The 26,387-nt window shown below is 44.1% G+C and overlaps 1 protein-coding gene across 9 annotated transcripts in view; it reads right to left on the minus strand.

Moving 5' to 3' along the window:
* Positions 1-26,387, minus strand: part of SFXN5 (sideroflexin 5) — a 128,615-nt gene that overhangs the window by 99,525 nt on the left and 2,703 nt on the right. For 7 of the 9 annotated variants that reach the window (XM_054245301.2, XM_035272285.3, XM_035272286.3 and 4 more), the window contains exons 2-3: positions 15,977-16,045; positions 2,170-2,247 (exon numbers count right to left, since the gene is read on the minus strand). In XM_054245301.2, coding sequence (XP_054101276.1) covers positions 2,170-2,247; positions 15,977-16,045 — 147 coding nt within the window. Of the gene's footprint in view, positions 1-2,169; positions 2,248-15,976; positions 16,046-16,451; positions 16,646-26,387 lie in introns of those variants that run through there. The other 2 variants (XM_078349072.1, XM_035272290.3) reach the window with 1 other exon arrangement.

Consider the following 26,387-nt stretch of genomic DNA (forward strand, 5'->3'; position numbering starts at 1 on the left):
GACAGGGTATCATTCTGTCACCCAGGCCGGAGTGCAGTGGTGTGATCTCTACTCACTGCAACCTACACCTCCCAGGTTCAAGCGATCCTCTCAATGCCCACCTCAGCCTCCCAAGTAGCTGGGATTACAAGCATGCACCACCATACCTGGCTAATTTTTAAATTTTTAGTAGAGATAGGGTTTCATCATGTTAGCCAGGAGGGTCTCGAACTCCTGACCTCAAGTGATCTGCCCGCCTTGGCCTTCCAAAGTGCTGAAATTACAGGCATGAGCCAACCATGCCTGGTCCCCATTATCATCTTATGGGACCACTGTCATATACGTGATCCTTTGTTGACCAAAATGTCATTATGTGGTGCATGACTGTATTGAAAGGCCATGGGAAGGTACAGTGGGAGGTGAGAGATAGTACAAAGCAAAGTATGCCAATGAAAAAATCTGAGGTAGTTATTAACCCCAGATAAAACAAATTTGAAAAAGAGACATAATCATGATACAGCCAGTCTGACTATGCAGTAAATGTTATTTCTATAATTGTAACAACATGAAGACTGAATATGTATAGGCCCCAAAACCATGATAACTATTTCAAGAGTGGGTATGGATGGGGGAAAGAAGTATGTTTAAAGGATTGGATGATAAGAGAGCTGAATCCTCAACTACCATAATAGATAATCCAAAAAAACTAATTGAGAAATAGCAGTGTAGATAAGCATATTCGTCTGAAATATAGAATACAGAATTCTATCTGAAGAACAGCGAAAAGTACTTGCTCCTAGGGAACAGGCCTGAGAACTGGGTAGGGATGGGGAGCATATACTATTTTTCCTTACAAGCACTATTATTTTATTTTATTAATTTTTGAGACAGTTTCACTTTGTTGCCCAGGCTGGAGTGCAATGGTATGATCTCAGCTCACTGCAACCTCCATCTCCCAGGCTCAAGAGATTCTCCTGCCTCAGCCTCCTGAGTAGCTAGGATTAAAGGCACACACCGACACACCAGGGTAATTTCTTTTGTATTTTAGTAGAAACAGGGTTTCACCGTGTTGCCCAAGCTCTTCTCGAACTCCTGAGCTCAGGCAATCTGCCTGCCTCAGCCTCCCCAAGTGCTAGGATTATGGGTGTGAGCCACCATGCCCAGCCCCTTATAAGCATTTTAGTCCTATCTGACTTCTTGAATTATGTACACACGACTTTGAAAATATTTAAATTAATGTTTGAAAAAGTTTTTTTTTTTTTTTTTTTTTTTTTTTGAGACAGAGTCTCACTGTGTCACCAGGTGCCAGGCAGGAGTGCAGTGGCTCAATCTCGGCTCACTGCAACCTCTGCCTCCTGGGTTCAAGCAATTCTCCTACCTCAGCCTCCTGAGTAGTTGGGACTACAGGCGTGTGCCACCACGCCCAGCTAATTTTTGTATTTTTAGTAGAGACGGGGTTTCACCATGTTGGCCAGGATGGTCTCAATCTCTTGACCTTGTGATCCGCCCACCTTGGCCTCCCAAAGTGTGAAAAGTTTTTGAAATAAAGTTTATGAACAAAAAGATAGACTTTGGCACATGAACCATCAGTCTCTGTAATCATTGAGTACTATATTCCCTTACCCCTCCACAAAACAAAACACAATCTTCAACATTTTGGGTATCTCTAATTCAAGTTCCTACATGATAGTAAAAAATAAAACGACAGTATACTAGCCTAATCCTCAATATTCTCCTGGATCCTTCCCACCTTTAACCTGAATTTTTGAACAGTGGTATGCTGGTTTAATAATCTGTTCTCTGGAGAAAAAGTCCTGATTTGTAGCATTTGCCAACTTCTATGGTATAAATACTCCAATCATGGCTGATTTCAAGCTCCCACTGTGTTGTCCCTGAATGTGGAATTGGGAAGAGATGCACAGAGTCAGCTCTCGCAAGCCAGTGCAAGCCAGCCTCATCAAGCCACTGCCTTTGGGCCACCCTAGTCTTTTCAGCCTCCATGTTTCCCACTGGACCTGGAGCACAGGAGAAATTTGGTCATCTCCAAAGAGCTTTTAGTCCACAGCAGTACGTACCAGCAGAAATAGATACTGGAGGAAAGAAGTGGTTCTGGCTGCAGGGAAGGGGTTGTGAATGTATCATTCTCCTTCCCTTCCTCACTGGCCATGCTCCCACCTCCCACAGGGTTACCTGTTCATTGGTGACCCCCGGGCGCAGGGTCCCATGCTTATAGTCCTCCAACAGCTGCACAGCCTCTCTGAGACGTCTCTGCAAAAGAAAGAAAAGAGACATTGAGAGGCACAGATCCAGGGCTCCTGCAAATCTTCCTTTTGCAGGATTACATCAGTATCAAATACTGCTAGCAAAAGGTCTTGGGCCTGCCCTTGGTTCATGGGATACACACAAAATAATAAAGAAATACCACCTAATGTTCTTACTTGGCAGTTTAAAAAGTGAAGTAGAGCGATGTGTGCTTCCATGGTCATCTCTCCAAGATATTTTGTTGAGTGAAAAAGCAAATAGCCCAGCAGTATGATGCTATTTCTTGTACCAAATAAACAATACACACATATAAAACAGTATTTCCTATGTGAACATTTATATGTATATGCCAATGTATCAGAAAAGCCCTAAAAGGAGAGCAACCAACCTGGTGGCTGGGGTTACCTCGGGATAGAAGGAAACGGCCAAGACTTGGCAAGGGGTGTCAGAAGGAACTTTAATCTTAATTAACGTTGAAAGCTTTTAGGCTGGGTGCAGTGGCTCATGCCTGTAATCCCAGCACTTGGGGGCCAAGATAGGCAGATCATGAGGTCAGGAACTCAAGACCAGACTGACTGGTGAAACCCTTGTATCTACTAAAAGTACAAAAATTAGCTGGGTGTGGTGGCACACCCCTGTAACCCCAGCTACTCAGGAGGCTAAGGCAGAAGAATCAGTTGAATCCAGGAGGTGGAGGTTGCAGTGAGCCAAGATCAAACCACTGCTGCACTCCAGCCTGGGCAACAGCGGAAGACTGTCTCAAAAAAAAAGAAAAATAACAGCAAAAACAATAAATAGACAACAGTGATAGAAGGAAGCTCATATCAAGGTCCAGATGAGGGACCCAGACACCAAGGAAGCCCGAATGGGGGAAGAAACTCAGTGAAGTTGCCCTGTTCCCCTTTTGATGGAGAGATGAGACTGGCTAGGCATGGGAGTTCAGAGACTTCAACATAGGCCCCATAGTCTAAAAGAAGAATGCAGTCTCAGGAAGGGCCCTCAGTGGGGCAGGCAGGATTTTCTGAGCTGGCTGACAAGAATGGAAAATGAACAGCCAACCCAGACAAACCAGTGAGGCCACCCACGACCCCTCAGGCCTGCATGTAAAGCACCCGCATGTGAAACGCTGTGGTGGCCAGCACTGGTCTAACCCAGGCCTGGCCCAAGACAGAACTATAGGCAGTCTGGGGGCCAAGAACACTTTTCTTACTTGGAATGGCTTGAAGACTGAAAAGTACTGTGCCTTCCCTTCCAAATATGGAAGGCTCCAGCAGTTCCTAGATTCCAAAGAGCCCCTTCTTCCTAGGTACTGTTCATTTCCAAAGTGGAGATAGCTTTGTAGTTGTTTTTATTTTTTCCCCATTGTACAAGTAATTCACGCTGTTTAAAGAAAATATCAGAAAAAAAACATGAAAAAGTACAAAAAGTAATCTTAAACGTGTAAACACACCCCTGAGATAACCACTCCAAAAGTGAGAATGATTTTCCTTCTAGACATAAAAAGTTTATCAATAAAATTGGATCATGTTATTTGTTTTAACTTGCTTAAGGTCACACAAATAGCAAGAGGATGATTTAGTATTTGAACCGAGTTTAGTCAGACCCCTCTCTGCACACCCTACCACACACCCCCTCAATACCCCTAAAGCCTTCTAGTGATGTGGTGAGGCCCCCACTCTTAAGCCTGCCCCTCCCATCATCTCAGCCTCTGCGGAACTGGACAATGAATGCTCTACTTTCCAATGCTGAATGGTGAATAGCCCCATTTTCTCATTGTTTTTCCCACTCTAGGGATTCTCCTGAGTTCCTATAACAACCTGGCCAGATTCCATCTCACTTGACACAGTCATCAAAGGGAGCCCTCCTGCCAAAGGAATAAAATCCAAAGAGCCCTAATCTTGGTGAAGGGCATGGGTTGAGGAAGAACGAGATCCAAGGTTCCTGCAGACAAATCTGAGGGCCCAGGACTGAAGGAAGCTGGAACCTGCTTTTCCACCTCTGAGAGCTACAGGCCTGGCCTTGGACCTTAGGAAACCTCTGTCAAAGGCTGAGGGGCTCGGGCTCCAGGCCTGTGGGACAGGCAAGGCCCCAGGCCCTCTGTCCAGAGAGGGCACTGTGGCCTGGCTGTTCTAGGGACTGGTGCCCCCGCTTCAGAGAAAGGGCCTATATCATGGACATGTGGGGAATGAGAGGTGAGTCTCTCTGTTTAAACCTTTCACATGCCCCTGGACTGTGAGGCTCCACAGAAGGGTCTGAGTATTTGAGGGGTGAGGAAAGGTGGGTGGCAGGGTGAATTCTGCAGGAAATCTTTTCAACCAGGAACAAACAGACACCAGCCCCTGAACACAAAGGCTGTGAGGGATCCAGCTAGGGGGTAGCAGGACACAGCCCAGGATGCTGCTCCCAAACACTATTCCATCGCCAGCCTGCCAGCAAGTTTCACCCTTCGTTTATTTGAGAGGAGGGTGGTCTCCAGAAGATCCCTCTGGAGGGCCTGCACCTGGGAGGTCTGCTCCTGCAGAACAGAATTTGAACAGAGAAGAATCCTGGCCCCACTGGTCCTGCCTCAAGGCCCTGAATGAGGGGGAACGGTGGGAAGAGGGCAGGACACCTCAACGGAGGGAAATGGGGACAGAGGGACAAGGAAGAAAAAGAGGCACAAAAAAAAAAGCTAAGGAAGAGTCATGGGAAGCAAAACTTATCTCTTCTTGGGGACACCAGGCCCTGTTCACATGGGATGTGGATAAGATTACTTCTCTACAGGTCCACATCCTAGAAACATGCGGGCCATTCCCTCTCTGAGAAAACTGGGGCCAAGAGGGAAGAGTACTTCCTTGTCCAAGGTCACAGAGTGGGTGAATGACCTAGAAACCCCAGGAAACCTCATCTCTATTTCCGAGCCATTTCCATGTGCCATCTGCACAGAAGAACCTGCTGTACTCACGCCAGCGACTGTCTCCCAAAGAAACCTCAGCAATACCCAAAGCCCCCCAGAAATCATGGCCTCTGAGGCAGAGCACCCCAAGTGAAAAAACAGCCTCTTTTACTCTCAAAGCTGAGCCCAGCCTAACACAGAAAAAACAGAGAACATGCTTAGAGAGGAGGCAGGTATAGCTGAAACATGGGCCATTTCAGGCAGAGTTTGGGAGCCCAAATGCTTACAGAACTAAAAGACTGTGGGGTGGTATGGGGGTGAGGAATTGGCAGTGGGGCGTGCAGGATGGCAGAGAGGTTATGTTCCACCATGCCTTGATGGTTCAGTAACTGTTCTTACTGGGCCAATCTTGCACCACCAAGGGGAGGGCTGTGCATCCTTACCAAGGCTTGACCATTACTAGTGTCACCTGCAAGCAGTGGGTCTTGAAGGCCAAAGGTAATGGTTATGCACAGGCCAAGTCCCAAGCCTTTCTCCTGTCTTCTCTCAACGATCCCAAATGCCATGTTCCTACCCAGCAGTCCTAGAACCCCCAGGGTTCTACCTGTCTGTGCTGGGATGGGTCCTTGGCTCCCATCAGCCAGGAGCCCACTTTCTGAGAGGCCCAAAGAAGGGGAACCAGAGACACATGGCTTTCCCTGCCCTGACCTCTAGTCACGTTAGGAGGCCAAGTGAGGTAAACTGATGCAGTTCTAGCAGCACGACAGGTTGTGCATCCCTTCAGGAAAGAAACCAATCCACCTATCCCAAGAACTCTGAATATGACCATGGCTTCCAGCCTGGCTACCCTACTCTTGGGAGTTTATTCTAAACAGTAAATTTAGCGAAAACTACAAGTGATATGTTGGCTAGGCGCAGTGACTCATGCCTGTAATCCCAGCACTTTGGGAAGCCAAGGCAGGCTTCCCTGATTACTTGAAGTCAGGAGTTCGAGACCAGCCTGGCCAACATGGTGAAACCCCATATTTACTAAGAATACAAAAGTTAACCAGGTGTGGTGGCACATACCTGTAGTCCCAGCTACTCGGGAGGCTGAGGCAGGAGAGTTGCTTGAACCTGAGAGGTGGAGGCTGCAGTGAACTGAGATTACAACACTACACTCCCGCCTGGGTGATAGAGCGAGCCTCCATCTCAAAAAAAAAAAAAAGTGATATGTCTAAGACTGTTTTGTGCAAGAAAGCAAAAGATAGGAAACAACCTACCTGTTAGACCAAAAAGTGTAATGGGATGATTATTTATGCTACAAAACTTGATTTTTAAAAATAATAAAGACTTGGTATAGTCCCAGCTACTTGTGAGGCTGAGGTGGGAGGATCTCAAGCTTGAGAGGCTAAGGCTGCAGTGAACCATGATTGCTGACATTGTACCCCAATTTTTTTAAAGTTATAAAGCCTTAGAAATGAAAATAATAAAAAAGTACGTGTTCAATGTCATAACTGCCAAAAATGTATGCAGATGGACAAGAACTTGAAGGATACTGACAATGGGTATGTTTTAAATTTAAAAATTCCATTAAATGTTTTAAAGTTACACTATCCAGTGCTGTCTAAAATACATTTTTTTCTTTTTTCTGTTTTAGCTATTTTTCCTTTTCTAGAATACATTTAAATGGACATCCTCACTTGCTGCTATTGGGAGTATAAATATAAAATCTTGGTACAGGTTAGTACAATTTGCAGGACAATGATACGGTTTGGCTGTATCTCCACCAAAATCTCACCTTGAATTGTAATAATCCACACATGTCAAGGGCTGGGCCAGGTGGAGATAACTGAATCATAGAAGCAATTTCCCCCATACTGTTCTCATGGTAGTGAATAAGTCTCATGAGATCTGATGGTTTTATAAATCAGAGTTCCCCTACACAAGCTCTCTTGCCTGCTGCCATGTAAGATGTGACTTTGCTCCTCATTCACTTTCCACCATGACTGTGAGGACTCCCCATGTGGAACTAGGAGTCCATTAAATTTCTTTCCTTCATAATTATCCACTCTTGGAAATGTCTTTATTAGCAGCATGAGAACAGACTAATACAGCAAATTTAGAAATATTATCTAAAGTCTTTCATCTGGATATTCCACTTCTAGAAATGCATCCAAAGGAATGAAAGGAAGTACAGTGAGATCTTTGTATGAGGATATTTCTTGCAATATTATTTATGAAAAAGTCTTGAAACCACCTAAATGGTCAATAGAGAAAATAAGTTATACGGAATAACCATGTGATGAATTATTGTGCAGTTAAACACTTTGAAACATTTCATGACATGAAAAAATGCTCATATACTCATAAAGTATATACTATAGGTATCATGCATACCATGGATATCCATCTCTATATAAATAACCATGTATGACATCTATGTATCATATATATATCATGCATATGTGCATGATTCCCTATATTTAAATAGAGATATAGCTATATTCATATTATATCATCATCCCAATTTTTTTGGTTTGTTTGCTTTTGAGACAGAGTCTCTGTCACCCAGGCTGGAGTACAGTAACATGATCTCGGCACACTGAAACCTCCACCTCCCAGGTTCAAAATTATTGTGCCTCAGCCTCCGGAGTAGCTGGATCACAGGAATGTGCCACCACACCATGTTGCCCAGGCTGATCTCAAATTTCTGACCTCAGGTGATCCACCTGCCTCGGCCTTCCAAAGTACTGGGATTATAGGCATGAGCCACTATACCCGGCCAGTCATCCCAATATTGTACATATATATGCACCAAAATGTTAATGGTGATTATTTCTAGCAGGTTGGACGATGAGCAGTTTTTATTTTCTTTAGACTTCTATATGTCTTCCAGTATTCAGTAATTGCTACCAGAATCACATCACATCAGGAGGCACACAATGTCAGGTTTTTTTCAATTGTTAGGAATGCTAAGTTTGGTCATCTAGCTAAAAGGTGTCCACCATTATAAATAATATTGCAATTAATATCCTTGTATGTAAATCTCACTGTAGTTCTCTTAATTCCTTTGGATAAATTTCTGGAAATGAAATTTCTGAATGAAAGACTTTTTAAGGGTCTCCATTATAAAGGTACCCTTTCCCCTTTGTAACTGCTAAGTAATCACAGAGTGATACTTTGAGATCAAATGAGTATTCAGTATCCCAATAACATTTTACTCTTTGGAAATAGTTTTCATTAATGATCCTGGACAGAATCAGTTACTTCACTAAGAGTTACCAAAGGTAAAAAGAGGTGCTTCCCCACCGACATTTTTAGTATTACTATGGTATCTTAGACTATCTGTGCTGCTATGACAGAATGCCATAGACAGATAATTTATAAAGAACAGAAATTTATTCCTCACAATTCCAGAAGCTGGAAGTTCAAGACCAAGAACTAGGATTTGGTGTCTGGTGAGGGCGGTATCTTTCTGAGGGGAGGAAGGCTGTGTCCTCAACATGACAGAACGGCAAGTTGGCTAAATGCTGTGTGAAGCCTCTTTTATTTTTTGAGACAAGGTCTTGCTTTGTCATCCAGACTGGAGTGCAGTGGCATGATCACAGGTCACTGTAGCCTTGACCTCCCAGGCTCAAGTGACTCGAGTAGCCAGGATTACAGGTGAATGCCACCACACCCAGCTAATTTAAAAAGAAATGTTTTAGAGATGGGGTCTGGCTGTGTTGCCCAGGTTAGTCTCAAACTCCTGGGCTCAAGTGATTCTTGAGCCTTGGCCTCTCAAAGTGCTGCAATTACAGGCATGAGCCACCACACCCAGCCAGGCCTCTTTTATAAGGACCTCAATTCCATTCATGAGGGAGCAGCCCTCATGGCCTAATCACCTCTTAAAGGCCACACGTCTTAATACGATCACATTTGCCATTAAATTTCAACACCTGAAATTTGGATGGGACACATTTCAGCCATAGCATCACACCCCGCCGCCCCCCACATTTATGTCCTTCTCACATATATTCATTCCATCTTAGTAGCCCTGAAAGTCAATCATTCCAGCAGCAACTCAAAAATCTCAAGTCCAGAGTCTCGTCTAGAATGCTCTAAATTAGATATGGATGAGACTCAAAGGTGTGATTCATCCTGAGGCAAATTTCCCTCCAGTTGTGAGCCTGTAAAAATCAAACAAAGTACATGCTTCCAAAGTATAATGGTGGGACAGGCACAAAACGAATGTTTATCTTCCAAAAGGGAGAAATAAAAAAAAAAAAAAGCACTAGGCCCTCAGTAAATCTAAAATCCAACAGGGCAAACAACTTTCGATCGTCAGAATTACTTCTGATTCCACGTCCTGCTTTCTAGACACACTGGGGCACGAGTTGGGCCCCCAAGGCCTTGGACAGCCCCACTCTCATGGCTTTGCCGGATAGCCACACTTTAGCTCTCACACACTAACGTTGTACTCCTGTGGTTCTCCCAGACTAGTGTTGCATGCTGGTGGCACTAGTGTTCTTGGGTTTCAGGGACAGCTCTATCCCCCGAATGCCACCAAGCACTGCCCTGGTGAAAACTGCAGTGGCTCCACCCCTGCGGCAACTTCCTGCCTGGGCCCCAAGGCTGTCTGCAACATCCTTTGAAATCTGGGTGGAGGTAGCCCTGCAGCCCCAGCTCACACACACACCTGCAGGGTTAGCACCAAATGGATGCTGCCAAGGCTTACCCTTGTGCCTCTGGAGCAGTGGCCCAAGCTGCACCTGCATCTGCCTGAGCCACAGCCTGGGTGGCTGAGAAGCACTGTGCCAGTAACAGTGGGCAGAGCCAATGAGCAGTGAGCCCTAAAGTCCCATGGACACTCTGTACACCCCGCTAGAAACTTCTGCTGCTAAGGCCTTGGCACTCTGGGTCTGTGATGAATGTGGCAACTCTGAAGATCTGAAATGCCTCCGGGGGTCATTCTCCCATTGTCTTAATGAATAGCACCTGACTTCCTTTTAGCCATACTAATCTCCTTATCAGTCACTTGGCCACACTCCTGGTTTTTCCTCCTAAACATGATTTTTTATTCTTTACATGGCCAGGCTGAGAATTTTCCAAATATGTACATTCTGCTTCCCTTTTCATTATAAATTCTATCTTTGAATTGTTTCACTCTTCTTATATTTTACTATAAGCAGTTAAGAGAAGCCAGGAAGCATCCTGAATGCTTTGCTGCTTAGAGATTTCTTCTGCCATATATCCTAGTCCACTGCTCTTAAGTCCTGCCTTCTACAAAATCCTAGCACATAGGCATAATTTAGCAAAGTTCTTTGTCACTTTGTAATAAGAATGGCCTTTCCCCCATTTCCAATACCTCGTTCCTTATTTCTGCCTCACACCTTATCAGAGGGTCTTCACTGTCACCATCATGCAAGTTATTTCTAAAAGGAAGGAGGCTTTCCCTACAGCTCTTCTCTTCTGAGCCCTCACCTGAATCCCCTTTAATGCTCTGTTCATGGTAATGAGACTTTTTCCAGCACTCATTTCAAAACTGTTCCAGCCTCTACCCTTTACCAAGCTCCAGAGCTGCTTCCACATTTTTAAGTATTTGTTACAGCAACACCCCACTTCTGTGGTATCAATTTCTGTTGTATTCTGTCTGTGCTGCTATAACAGAATACCACAGATGGGTAATTTATAAAGAACGGAAATTTATTTCTCACAGTTCTGGAAGCTGGAAGTCCAAGATCAAGGAACCAGCATTCAGTGTCTGGTGAGGTCTGCATCCTTCAGAGGGCAGAAACACTGTGTCCTCACAGGGAAGAAGGCAGAAGGGCAAGAGACCCTAGCAGCTGTGGGAAGCCTTTTTTATAAGGGTCTTAATTTCAGTCACAGTCTAACCATCTCATAAAGGCCCCACCTCTTAATACTATCACATTCACCATCAAGTAATGAACACATTCAAACCATAGCTTATGGACTCATGGATTTCTTTTTTAATTCAATGTCTTATAATCCATTGCTGTTTTTCTTACTGCTCAAATTGTCCCAGTGTGGCCAGTGGATTACCTTTTAAGCCAGTTCATGTGTCTCCATCATTCTTTGAGCATTTCCTTGCTTTCTATAGCAACACCTGCAGCCTCAGACCTGGATCCCACCATGTATCCAAGAAGCCCTTGTTCCTTTTTGTGGGTAGTGGTATTTAGAAACCAAGATCTGGGTGCTGTGTTCATTGTTACTGTGGTGTTCCTAAGTTCTACACCCTTTCAGAAAACAGAGCCAGAAAATTAGGAAATTGTGTGTGTGTGTGTGATAAGTGCATATTGGTACCTCTAATTCAAATACAACATCACATGGTCCTTTCTGTCTTTTCCCCTACTCTATACTTGTATCACTTATCTCCCACAGTGAGAATGCTGGTTCTCCACATCAGCATAATTATTTATTCTATCCTATAATACACCTCAAATCGTTTCAGATTATAACACCAGTTCTAGTATTGAATTGCTATTAATACTATTTCAGTTAGTTTTCTATGCCCTACATGATGATGATGTGTCAGCCATTCATTTCCTTAAGTAATTATTGAATTCAGAATAGCAAATGCCTTCCTTCTTTGGTCCATAATTAAGAGTAATTCAGATGTCATACAGCCTTGCCCTTAGAGATCTAGATCTAATTCCCTGGCCTACATGGAAGGCCAAAGATTTCTCCCTTTTGCTTCTGCAAGATCCTGGTGATTTCATTGGAAATAATTCTGCACACAGTGTACCCTGGCAAGGAGACTCACACCCTTTCAAGATTCCCCCAAATGGCCAGGCACGGTGGCTCATGCCTGTAATCCCAGCACTCTGGGAGGCCAAGGCAGGCCAATAACTTTCGCCAGCCTGAACAACATAGCGAAACCCTGTCTCTACAAAAATAGAAAAATTATCTGAGCATGGTAGCATGCACTTGTAGTCCCAGCTAAACAGGAGGCTGAAGCATGAGAATCGCTTGAGCCCAGGAGGCAGAGGCTGCAGTGAGCTATCATGCCACTGTACTCCAAACTGGGCAACAAAGTGAGACTGCCTCAACAACAACAACAAAAAAATCCCCCTAAATAATCTCTTGTAGAGATTTCACAAACCAGGCATATTTTCTGACAACTTCCCAGGAATTATGGTAGTGGGAATAACGGTGCAAATTCACAGTTCTCACAAACACAGTAAGCATCACTAACTTAAAAGAGCCCCAGCCACACCTCATTGTGGCATTTCTTTATTGGTCTTTCAGCCCAACCCAGTTATCATGCTCTCCTTCCCACTGTTTTTTTCTCCTCTTCCTTCCCTCTCCTTTCTCCATTTAGGATCAAAATGCACCATTCTCTCTGTCAAGCAGAGCAAGCTTCTCCTCTAAAGCTTTGTTCAAGGCATTCTTAGAACAAAGACAGCCTTCTTCCTAAGAGAAATTACAGTGAATAAAATTTCCCCTGCCTTATTACACATACAAGCGTTGGGATCTTTTTAAAGCTTGGTCAGTTGGAAGAAGCTACAAAGAAGTAGCTGCAAAATTCCCTGAAGAGGAGTTTCTCCCTTGGTTCAGCTAATGTCCCTCAGAACCAGGTCACCAGATGGCTCAAGCTGCCTAAGCTCTTTCTACTTCTGGACTCTCCGGCTTCCAGAGCCACCTCCTCAAGTCCTCATGACCTCTACTGTTCGCCCATCATCACAGACAAAGGGGCTCATCCAAATTTCCTCCAGCTAAGCAGCAACCATCCCGCGCTCCCTCCCAGGACATTAGGTGGGCCAGATAAGTAGTTTCTCTAGTTCTGTGCTCTTCCAACTTATGTAATTGCATTGATTATTCCTTGATTACTTCTTAGGAGAATCCAGACAGAGGCCAGGTCAGCTACTAAAATACCTATGCCATTTGTCCTTCTGAGATGCAGTAGGAAACCACATGCCAGTGTAATTCCCACATTTCATGTTATTGAGCTGCTCCCCTAAACATGATGGGGCCTGGTTCTAGGCCGATGTGCCCAGCAAGCCTTGTACTCCCTTCTATCATGGCTTTTCTCTCCCAGAGCTGGTCAACTCCAGGGCTTAAAGCAAGTAAGCCAATGTCAGTACAGAGAAGATGTGCAGTGAAGTGCTGCCCATGTAGGGGCCAGGACCAACGCTCAGGCCTCTGCCGTGTCGTCTTGGTCAAGTTCCCTAAACTCAAGTTATTTGAACAGGAATGCAAATGGGGTGAGAATAAGGCTCTGGAGACCAGTGTACCTGGGTTCATACCCTGGCTCCATCACTTGCTAACACAATATGCATGAGGCTTAACTTCTAGTCTGTCTGTTTCTTCCTGTGTAAAATGGAACTTATAATAGCATCGACATCTTAGGGCTGCTTGGGTTAATCTGATAAGCTAATGCATGTAAAATGCTTACAAATTGCCTTGTTTATAGTACTTAATAAATATTTGACATTTTAGGCTGGGCACGGTGGCTCACACCTTTTTTTCCCAGTAATTTGAGAGGCTGAGGTGGATTTCTTGAGACAAGGAGTTTGAAACAAGCCTGGCCAACATGGCGAAACCCAGTCTCTAGTGAAAATACAAAAAATTAGCGAGGCACGGTGATGCATGCCTATAATCCCAGCTACTCAGAAGGCTGAAACGCAAGAATTGCTTGAATCTGGGAGGTAGAGGTTGCAGTGAGCCGAGATTGTGCCACTGCACTCCAGCCTGAGTGACAAGACAAGACCCTGTCTGAAAAAAAAAAACCCAATATTTTGTATGTACATGTATTCCTACACACATTTGTAAATACATATAAAAAGTCTGTCAAGACATACTTCTTAGAATGGCTAAATAAAAAAAGATTTTTTAATTTGACAATATCAAGTGTTGGTGAGGAAGTGGAACAACTGAAACTCCCATATATTGCTCATGGAAATGTAAAATGGACAGCCCTTTGAACAATAGTTTGGCAGTTTCTGAAAAAGTTAAACATATATTTACCATACTTATCATAGGATCCAGCAATCCCATTCTTATTCCTTCAAGAGAAATGAAAGTATACATCCACACAAAGAATGTTCATAGTAGTTTTATTCATAATAGCCAAAAAACTGGAAAGAACCCAGGTGTTTATCAATAAGCAAATGGATAAACAAATTCTGGAACATCCTTTCAATGGGACACTTTACTCAGCAGCAGAAGGGATTAATTACTAATACATGCAATGACACAAATTAATCCCAAAAGCATTTTTTTTTTTAAAGATACGGTCTCACTCTGTTACTCAGGCTGGAGTGCAGTGCCACAATCATGGTTTGCTGCAGCCTCAATCTCTCAAGCTCAAGGAATCATCCCACCTGAGCCTCCCAAGTAGCTGGGACTACAAGCATGCATCACCACACTGGGCTAATTTTTTAAATTTTTGTAGAGACAGATCTCACTATGTTGCCCAGGCTGGTCTTGAACTACTGAGCTCCAGCAATCCTCCATTACAGGTGTGAGCCATTGCACCCAGCCTGAAAAGCATTATGTTAAGGGAAAGAAGCCAGACACAAAAGGCTGCATACTGTAGGATTCCATTCTGGAAACAGCAAAACAATAGAAACAGAAAGCAGATGATTGGTTGACAAGGGGTAGAGACAGGGAGGAATTGATTATAAACCGGTAGAGGGAACACATCAGAGTGATGAAAATGCTTCACATCTTGATTGTCCATATGGTTTGGTTCTGTGTCCCCACCCAAATCTCCTCTCAAACTGTAAACCCCATAATCCCCACATGTTGAGGGAGGGATGTGGTGGGAGGCGACCAAATCATGGAGTGGTTTCCCCATGCTGTTCTCGTGATAGTGAGTTCTCATGAGATCTGATGGTTCTATAAGTGCTCGGAAGTTCCTCCTCCATTCTTCTCTCTCCTGCCACCTTGTGAAGAAGGTGCCTACTTCCTCTTCCACCATGATCATTTCCTGAGGCCTCCCCAGCCATGAGGAACTGTGAGACAATTAAACCACTTTCCTTTATTAATTACCCAGTCTCAGGTATTTCTTTATAGCAGTTTGAGACCAGACTAATTCAACTGTGATGGTGGATACATGACTGAATATGATTGTCAAAACTCAAAGAACTGCACATCTAAGAAAGGTAAATTAGGGCCGGGCGCAGTGGCTCAAGCCTGTAATCCCAGCACTTTGGGAGGCCGAGGCGGGTGGATCACGAGGTCAGGAGATCGAGATCATCCTGGTCAACATGGTGAAACCCTGTCTCTACTAAAAATACAAAAAATTAGCTGGGCATGGTGGCACGTGCCTGTAATCCCAGCTACTCAGGAGGCTGAGGCAGGAGAATTGCCTGAACCCAGGAGGCGGAGGTTGCAGTGAGCTGAGATCGCGCCATTGCACTCCCGCCTGGGTAACAAGAGCGAAACTCCATCTCAAAAAAAAAGAAAGGTAAATTATATCTTAGTAACTTGATGTTAAAAGCCATTAACAGCTGTTACCTATGAGAAAACAGAACTAAGTAGGGTAGATGATTAAATGGTACTTTTTTTTTTTCTACTTAAACATATTTATACTGCTGGAACTTTTCTAATGAGCAAATAATTTAGGTACTTGACAATAATTTCATTAAAGTTTTAAATAATAACAATAATATCTATCTTGAAGGGGTGTTGTGAGATCCAAATGACATTATGTGAAAAGCATACAGCACAATGTATGAACTCAGAGAGAGGCAGACAGACACACAGATACATAGATACAGGTAGAGAGAATTTGTTACCTTCCTCTCACCTCCCACCTCCCCTATCCTCTTCACTCCCCAATCCTCACCCTCCCCGCCCCTTAATGACCCACATATTCTGAAATGACAAGGTACAAAGGCCAAAGGGCCACTGAGGGTGACAGCTATGACTTACCTCAGTGACAAAGAGTGTGCGAGGGTCAATGATATCCAAGAAGTGCCTGAAGCGGCCATAGAAGGATGTCTGAAGAAGGGGATGAGAGAGAAGAGTAAAAGGATGAGCTGCTGTACACCCTACTCCAGACACTGGGGAAGCCCACCCACAGCTCTCCTTTATGATTGGGGTCCCCCGGTACCCAGAACTCCCCACATGGGTGATAAATGCCAATGAGGCCTCAAAAATCTGAAGACAGCTTTCCTAGGGTTGACAGTTTTCCAAAGTCAACTCAGAGGAACCACTGAGATACTCAGGGACAGGCCCATTTGCTCTTCCAGGTGCCTCCCATTTCCCCCCTTCTCTCCCAATGCCCTGAGATCTATACTGAGCCCTTTAGAAGCTCCCAAGCATCCCTGGACATGCAGGCTGAAGGTGAGGCCTGGTCCCCAGACCCCCTGCCTTGGTCAGGACCTCAAGTGATACAGTGTCCTACCTGCCCCCCACAGGGTTCCTCCCCAAGGTCCAGCTCTGCCCCCAGGGAGAGGTCCCCAAGTGCAGCTCAAGCCTGAAAGCACCAAGCTCACAACCCTCAGGTCATCCTTCACCCACAGCCCTGCAGCTGCTGAGGTGCAGGACAAGGAGCAGCTCCCTCAACCTTGCCCCAGAGTAGGGGCCATGGAAAAGGAGGGCTTTGTGCTAAGTGTGGCCACAGGCATTAGAGCACAATGAAAGGAAACCAAGCAACGGGGCTGCTGGGCCTTCTGTCCTGGGGACTAAGCCAGCTGGGCAAAGCCAAGCTCAAGGGGAAGATGGAGGGTGCCGAGCTCAGGGATGAAGTGGAAGCTGCAATCGCTGGGTGTTCATGCCTCACTACACTCTGGGCTCTGCCCCAAATTCCTCCCTGGAGCCCCACAACTCTCCAAGCACCATCCTTCGCAGAGTGGAAAAAACAGAAGCCTCCACATTCTCTCCCCTTATTTAGTAGGACACTAGACTCTGCAGTCAATTCCTGTTCCTTTCCCTTCCCAATAAAGACCCTGCAATAGGCTCCAGGTTCACCTCAAAATCCCCCAACACAAGAGTTCTTATCCCACCTCCATTTCTCTTCCACCATGGCACCCCTGCATGAAGCAACCTCTAACCCCTAATGCCACCACTTCCCAGGTGCTGTCTGTCACAAACCAGATCAAGCTTCAATCCATTCCTAACAGAAACAGCTGCCTCTCTAACCTCTTATAATTCAGACAGTCTGGACCATTTCCCCTTTTAAGACATATATAGGGGAGGCTCACAATGCTGTCCTGGCAAAATTTCACCCTTAAGAAGGTTGTCTAAAGAAACAACCCAAGATGTTCAAAAATGTGGTCAGGTGGATACACCAAGATGTTCACTGCTGTATTATTTACAAAGGTGGATGGTTAAATAAATGATGGCCCATTCATATGACCGAATACTATGCAGCCTTTAAAACTATGTTTTCAAACATTTATGACATGGAATAATGCTTATAATTTTATGAAATGCATATAAGCAGTGTGATTCCAACTTAATAAACAAGCAGATAAACAGAGCTAGACAGATACTAAGTGAAAAACTAAAAGACCAAATGACATCTAGATCCTGGTCCACTAATAGGGACCAGGGTTCTTTATGAAAGGAGCTGATTTGAAGGCTGGAGAAGGGAGGGTACAAGATGAAACTGGTACATTTTGTTGCACCAGAAAGCAACGAAGTCTTACCACCCAAAAATGATGGGGGCATGTTAAAAGGATCAATAAAGGGCAGATGGCATGGTGTGTTCTTCCAAATGTGATAATCTGAGAAGTCCACAGCATCACTCAAATATTCCAAAGGGACTGAATCTAATCATGAGAAAACAAAACAAACCCAAATTGAGGGACATTCCATAAATTAATTGGTTTTGCTCTTCAAATACGTCAATGTCATAAAGACAAAGAAAGACTGAGAATGAGACAGTTCCACATTGAAGAAACTAAAGAGAGAACTAGATGCATTGTGTGACTTGGGATTGGTTCCTGGAGTAGGGGGGCAATGATCTCAAGAGCATTACTGACTGAAACAAGTGACAAAAGTGGAATATGGGCCATAGGTTAATAAAAGTGTTGTATCCATGTTAAATCTCCTGAATGTAATTACTACATTGTAGTTATATAAGAGAATGTCCTTATTCTTAAGAAATATATGCTGGGCCAAGCACAGTGGCTCACGCCTGTAATTCCAGCACTTTGGGAGGCCAAAGCAGGCAGATCACCTGAGGTCAGGGATTCAAGACCAGACTTGCCAAGAGGTGAAACCCCTTCTCCACTAAAAACACAAAATTTAGCCAGGTGCAGTGGCACATGCCTGTAATCCTAGCTACTTGGAAGGCTGAGGCAAGAGAATCACTTGAACCTGGGAGGTGGTGGTTGCAGTGAGCCAAGATTGCACCACTGCACTCCAGTCTGGGCAACAAAGCAAGACTCCGTCTCAGAAAAAAAAAAAAAAAAAAAAAAAAAAAGGAGATATAGCTGATGTATTAGGAAATGAATGAACACAGCCTATTCGTAAATAGTTGAAGAAAAATAACATGTAAAAATACAGAGCAGCCATAAAATCTGGATATGTAGGTACTATAATTTCATTTATTTACAGATTAAAGATGTCCTGATGATAGCCTGTATATTTGCTATGTGTCCAGACTTTATGATTACCTGTAGACAAAGAAAATAATAAAGGAAATGTGATAAGATGCTAAAAATTGGTTGTCTAGGCAAAGGGTAGAGGGAAGTTTACCTTTTACTTCTTGAAATGTTTCCGTAAGACTGAAATTTTCCAAAATAAAAAGGTAAAAATTGTATTTTCAAAAAAGCTAAATGAAAATATACTAAAATATTAACAGATTGCCTCTGGGTAATAGGCTTATATATGATTTATATTTCCAAGTCTGTAAATTGCTTTTGAAATAATCAATATTATACATAATACACAGAAATGATACTATATTTAAAAATATGTATTTAAAGCAAAATGCAGAAGTTTGCTCCTATAGTCCCAGCTACTTGGGAGGCTGAATGATAGGATCACTTGAGCCCAGGAGTTTGAGATCAGCCTGGGCAACACAGTGAGACCCCATATCTAAAAAAAAATTTTAAAAATTAGCCAGGCATGGTGGTAAGTAGTCCCAGCTACTTAGGAGGCTGAGGTATGAGGACCACTTTAGCCCAGAAGTTTGAGGCTGCAGTGAGCCAAGTATCATGCCACTGCATTCCAGCCTGGGTGACAGAGCAAGTGCCTGCCTCCAAAAATAATATAAAATAAAGTAAAGGCTGCACATGGTGGCTCACACCTGTAATCCCAGCACTTTCTGAGGCTGAGATGAGTGGATCACTTGAGGTCAGGAGTCCAAGACCAGCCTGACCAATATGGTAAAACCCTGTCTCTACTAAAAGAAAAATACAAAAATTAGCCAGGCATGGTGGTGGGCACCTGTAGTCCCAGCTACTCGAGAGGCTGAGGCAGGAGAATTATCTGAACCCAGGAGGCAGAGGTTCCAGTGAGCCGAAACCGTGCCACTGCACTCCAGTCTGGGCAACAGAGTGAGACTCTGTCTCAAAAAAGAAAAATAAATAAAGTAAAATATGAACTGATAATTTTAAGTATTATACTTGATTATGAGCTCCTGAAGGACATGGGCTATTGAATATTCCTTCCTTATCCTCCCTGGTTCCAAGTCTCCTTACATATCTGAAAAGAAGGGTCTCCAGCCACAGGAATGCATGAGTGGGCTGATGAGCAGCCAATGGCCTCAAGGCTTCTGGGTGTGGTAGAGGTGGGCTGGGCTTTGAAGGGAGGACAGGATTAGGAAAGGATAGCAATATGGCAGCTAGTGATCCAAGGAGGGAAGAGGATGAGCAGGGACAGAGGAGAGAACCTGCAAGGAGAATGGCCTGAGCAAAGCAACTTCTTGAAGATGGTCCAGCAGAAACTTGTCCTGCAGTTGGCATGGTCTTCATCCTGTCCCAGCCCTGCCAGACTTCTTGTGTCGCTTTCAACCACAGCTACTGGGGGAGACTCCCAGATAAAGCATTTTGCTCCAAAGACATCTAGAAACTCCTAATGAGCTAGGCTCAGGAGATACCAAATGAACAAGCCTTCAAAGAACTCAAAGCCCATCAAGACAGACTAATAATTATAAACAAATAAATAACTACAAAACACTGATCAGAGCTTAAATGAAGCATCACAAAGTGTACTGGGGACACACAGAGTTCATCTTATGTCTTCCTAGTGTGAGTCAAGGAAGTATCCCAGTGGAGCTGGGACCAGGGGGTGGATGAGTTTACCTAACAGAGGAGGAGGGTAAATGCAAGAGGATGAAGGCATGAAGCTTAGGATCAGAAGCTGCACCAGACTCCTGTGGTCTCTTCCTTCATTCACCATTCAACCCAGTACCAAGGGGGCCTACTGTGTACCCAGCACTGTGCTAAGTCCTGGACGTAGCAAGGCTGACTGACTGTAGGGAAATGAGGAAGAGCATCCACAGATAATGCCTAGCTTTCTAGTGAGACACGAATGTTTGTTAACCAGAATAGGGACAGCAAGAAGCATACAGATTAAGTGGGAAGAAGATAAAAACTCTGTATTGATTATATTAGTCTGAGATATTTAAAGGGCCTTCCAGATGTAATTTTTCAGCAAACACTTGGACTGAGATTCAAGAAAGATATTCTGAGTTGGAAATGTTAGGCACACGTTGGCCTAAGACCCACCCCCTCTACCCACTATAGAGACAACAAGGGTAAAGTCTGACAAAGTCAGATTTACTGACTCATTCAACTAAGAAGGGCACACAGCAGAGGAATTATGGGGTGCCTTGCCAAACAAAGAAAAAAATAGTTAGCATAGAATTTAAGGAAGACAGTAAAATTTAAATGAAGCAGTGCTTCAACAGGCTCCAAGGAAAGCAAGACTGTGTGGAGTCAACATAGGTCTGGACCAATGACTCATAGTCTTGTTTCCTTAAAAACTATAAAGTTAAGAGTAATGAGAAATGTTGTGACCAGGAACCCCTTATTTGCAGCTGTGGGTCGATTCTCTGAGGCAGAGTGACTTGGACCTGCCAATCAAGAGGTGGACGGTTCATTCCTAATGATATGATTTAAACAGCAAAGTTCCTGGCAGTCTAGGACCTTACAGAGTGAGACAGGAATATGAAAGAGGTGGTTACTGGAAGAAGGTTGTTCCCATACTTTATAGCTCTTGTGAGAAACACTGTTTCTTTGCAGCTGGCTGTGTCTGTCCTCCCTGCCAGATGAATGGCAAGGAAGATTTTTACTTTCTCAGTGGCAGTTCATTTTCATTTTCTCAATCGTCTAAAATGTAGAGCCTCCCTCCCAAATTCAACTCCCATCTTTACCCAATCACACAATCAGTGGATGATTTTCCTCCCCTTTTTCTTTGCAGGAAGAATGAGTCAGCCAAGTGATTCCTTCTCTTTCCCTTCACAAGAAAGGTGAGTCAGCTAATTCTCAGCAGGGGCCTAGGGCCTGTGGCAGCAGCTGCCTTCCCACCTCCACCAGCCAGCTCTCTCCCATCTGCAGGCCCCCCAGGGAGACCAGGTCTTGGGAGCAGCAGCTGATGACAAATATCCCAGAGGCTGACACTGCCCCCCAACTACACACACCAGACCTCCAAATTACTGCTCTTCAGGATTAAGAATAATATACTCACTGAACCTACAGCCCAAAGCAGAGGCACTGGGCCAGCCCAGGTCCTGAATCAGTTGCACCCTGAACTACCTGGGTACTTCAAAAACCAGGCCATACACCCACGGATTCTGATTCTATTGCTCTGGAGGTGGCCTCCAGGCATCAGTGCCTATTTTAAAACTTCCCCAGTGTGACTCTTGGAAATGATGACCCCTCTTCACTGCACAAACCAGCCCAAGAACAGCACTAGAAAAAACTCACGGTCTCAGCTATAGGAAGAAAATTATCAGAATACATAACTACCTGCAGGGTACTATGATTTTAGAACTTTATTTCAAGCAAACTATGAGAAATTTCCCCCTTGCCTCCCAACTCTCAGCCCACAAAAACCTTCCAACCTTCAAGTGAAGAAAGCATTTTTCTGCCCAGCAAGCTCTCCATGTCCCAGAGGCATCCATGGGGAACCAGCCTGCTCTGCTCAACTAGGCCTTGGTCCCCAGCACACTCATACCCCCAGTCATCTCAGCAGATAAATGAGACTTCCAAAGGAGCAAGGAATTTTTGTTTTTGAGACAGTCTCACTTTGTCACTCAGGCTGGAGTGCAGTGGCATGACACAGCTCACTGCAACCGCTACTTTCTGGAATCAGGTGATTCTCCCACCTCAGCCTCTGTAGTGGCTGGGACTACAGGCATGTGTCACCACACAGGGCTAATTTTTATATTTTTTGTAGAGACAGGGTTTCACCATGTTGCCTGGGCTTGTCTCAAACTTCTGGGATCAAGTGATCTGCCCATCTCCACCTCTCAAAGTGCTGAGATTACAAGCAGAGCCACCACATCTTGCCAGAAGTTGTTAAAAAAACTTCTTTCCTTCTTTCTTTTTTTGAGACAGGGTCTCATTCTGTTGCCCAGCTGAAGTACAGCTGTGTAATCACAGCTCACTCCAGCTTGAGACTTCTGGGTTCAAGGGATCCTCCTGCCCCAGCCTTCCAAGTAGCTGGGACTACAAGGGCATGCTGCCACGCTCAATTGGTTTTCAAAATTTTTGTAGACATGGGGTCTCACTATATTGTCCAGGATGGTCTCAAGTTCCTGGCCTCAAGCAATCCTCCTGTGTTGGCCTCCCAAAGTGCTGGGATTACAGGCATGAGCCACTGCACTTGGACAACAATTTTTTTTTTTGAGATGGAATTTTGCTCTTGTTGCCCAGGGTGGAGTGCAATGGTATGATCTCAGCTCACTGCAACCTCCGCCTCTCATGTCCAAGCAATTCTCCTGCTTCAGCCTCCTGAGTAGCTGGGATTACAGGTACCTGCCACCATGCCCAGTTAATTTTTTCTATTTTTAGTAGAGATGGGGTTTCACCATGTTGGCCAGGCTGGTCTCTAACTCCTGGCATCAAGTGATTTGCCCGCCTTGGCCTCCCAAAGTGCCAAAGTGCTGGGATTACAAGCATGAGACACACCGCGCCTGGCCCTGGACAACAATTTATAAATGGACTGAAACACAAATGGAAGAAAGTATGTGTGTTTGTTTCCTGTCCTGAGGCCCCAACTTGGTAAACATGGTGTCTGGGCCAGAAGGGAAAACAGTGAGTTCAGGAGAGTAAATGAGCAGAAAGGAAGAGGAAAAAAAGCAAAGTTAGCTCTCAGAGGTTCCCTGGGTGCTGTATTGTCCTCTCTTCCCTTTGACTAGGCACTTGGGGTAGTAGCTAAATGCACAAGGAACAAAGGAACATGCTAACCAGTATCACAGAGATGCCACCAGCTACACTGAGAAGGAGGGAATTCTACAGGGACAAACAACCATTTCTTCAACAAATATAAAGAGAAAAGAGGAAGACAGAACAAACAGATTAAAAGATTACAAAAAAGGCCAGGTGCAGTGGCTCATGCCTGTAATCTCAGAACTTTGAAAGATGGAGGTGAGGGGATCACCTGAAGTCAGAAGTTTGAGACCAGCCTGGCCAACATGGCAAAACCCCATCTCTACTAAAAATACAAAAATTAGCTGGGTGGGGTGGCATACACCTGTAATCCCAGCTACTCAGGAGGCTAAGGCAGGAGAATCAATTGAACCCCGAAGCGGAGGTTACAGTGAGCTGACATCACACCACTGTACTCCTGCCTGGGTGACAGAGACTCTGTCTCCAAAAAAATAAATAAAAGATACAAAAGAGAGATACTCAAAGGTAATCATATGTGGGGCTTATGGGATCCTGAGTCAAACAAACCAACTACAAATAAATTATGTGATGATCAAGGAAATATAAATAGTGACTGGTTACTTGATGATATTAAGAATTAATGGGCCAGGCACAGTGGCTCATTTACATGCCTGTAAATCCCAGCATTTTGGGAGGCTGAAACAGAAGAATCATTAGAGGTCATGAGTTTGATACCAGCCTGGGCAAAATAGCAAGACACCTGTCTCTACAAAAAAATATATATAAATATGGCCATGCATGGTGGCTAACCCAGAGGTTGAGGCCGGAGGATTGCTTGAGCCCTACTGTTCCACTGCACTCTAGTTTGGGTGACAGACAGAAACCCTGTCTCTAAAAAAGAGAAAAAAGAAATAATAATTTTAAGTGTTTTAAGGGTATGGTTATGTTAAATGAATCAAAAAACCCTCCAATATCATATGATAAAGAGAGCACTTCACCTCTGTGATATACTTACCCCAAAACCCATAACTCTGAGGCCAGGCGCAGTGGCTCATGCCTATAATCCCAGCACTCTGGGAGACCAATGGGGGCAGATCACGAGATTGAAACCATACTAGCCAACATGGTGAAACCATGTTTCGACTAAAAATACAAAAATTAGCTGGGTGTGATGGCTAGTGCCTGTAATCCCAGCTACTCAGCAGGCTGAGGCAAGAGAATCACCTGGACCTGGGACGCAGAAGTTGCACTGAGCGGAGATCGCACCACTGCACTCCAGTCTGGGCAACAGAGCAAGACTCCAGTCTCAAAACAAAACAAAACAAAACCAAACCATAACTCTGGTCTACCCAAAAGCAAGACAGTAGGCAGACTCGAGTTGAGGGACACTCTACAAAAAATCTTCCAAAATTGTCAAGGTCATGAAAAACAAGCAAAGTCTGGGAAAAACTCCCAGGTACTATGACTGTCACAGACCAGAGGAGGCTAAAGAGACATGATGACTAAATGCAAATCATGTTCCTGGATGGGACGCTGGGACAGAAAGGAGGCATTAATGTAAAAAACGGTAAAATTCAACGAAGTCTGGAGTGTAGTTAATGATAACATACCAATGTTAGTTTCTTAGTTTTGAAAAATGTATTGTGGCAATGCAAGACGATAATAGAGGACAATGGATGAGGGCTAGGCAGGAATTCTCTATTGTCTTTTGACTTCTGTAAGTCTAAAATTATTCCAAAGTAAAAAAGTTTATTTTTAAAAAGCTAAGTAAAGAGTCTTTATTTTTTAAGAGACACCTACTAATAGGTTCAATGAAATGATGAGATGCTTGGGCTTTGCTTCAGAATAATTCATTGATATAAGTTGTGCGGGTTGGGTGTATAGATGAAACAAGGTTGGCTTTAAGTTGGCAACTGCTAAAACTGGATGATGGGTGCATAAGGGTTCACTGACAACTGTCTCCAGATTTATATGTTTGTAAACTTATATGTTTGTAAAATAATAAAAAGTTGACAACAAATAAATAAACCAACAAACATGAACTCTGGAGCCAGACTGACTGGGAATTTACTTAATCTGTTTGTGTGCTGCAGTTTTATTACACATAAAATGAAGATCATTACATCTGCCTCACAGGGTTGTTGTGAAAACTGAATAATACACAAAAAGGATGGAATGATTCTTGGCTATCGTCACCATCTTATGGGGAGAAAGATGGTCACAGACCAACACCCATCATCTTTCTTCACCCTCTGATCCTCCACACCCTCCACCCTCTTCCTCCCCCTGTCCATTTGCACAGGGAGACCCTTGAGGAAGTAAAGAAGAATTCTGGAGTGACTCCAGGGAATAAGGAAAGACCTTGGAGCCAAATCCTGCAGAAAGTGGTGAGATTAGTTGGGGAACAAGAGTCATGTCCCTGGCATGGGTAATAGGAATGAACCCTGGATTATCAACCACCTTGAAGCAGGCTTCTGTCAGGTCAGCACAAGGTACTATGAGCACATATTACACAACTATTACATGCCAGGGCAGGACACAGAGATGTAGGATGGACCCTAAAAGAGCTCGTCAACCCAGCACATATGTGGCCGACCTTTGTGTCTTCAGACTCACCTCCTAGGAGACACTCCAACTCTGGGGTGTCTCAGCACTGATGAATCTTACACTGTCAAACATGCCCCCACTTGGCTGCAATTTTATAAGATCCCTAAGGGAGAATTTGGAAAAAAGTTGGCCCACCTCCCCAATCACAATCTTACAAGTCAATTTAATTTAAGTCTGCAAAGCCCTACTGAACTGTCTCCAAGATATTCATGTATACAACAAATTTTCATTAAGCACCTCTTAACTGCCAGGCACTGTGCTGAGCCTTGGGAGAGTCAACATGGAGTGAAGGCAGGCACAGCCCTCACTTCCACAAAGTCCATAGTTGAAAGGGAGACACAAATGGCAAGGAAATAATCATCACAAATCAATGTATACACCAAGATAGGTGCTTTGCAGTAAGGGAACAGTCAAAAATTCAACCTGGGAGTGGCAGTAGGCTTCTC

The sequence above is a fragment of the Callithrix jacchus genome, chromosome 14 (assembly GCF_049354715.1).
Source record: "Callithrix jacchus isolate 240 chromosome 14, calJac240_pri, whole genome shotgun sequence".
Classification (NCBI taxonomy): domain Eukaryota; kingdom Metazoa; phylum Chordata; class Mammalia; order Primates; family Cebidae; genus Callithrix; species Callithrix jacchus.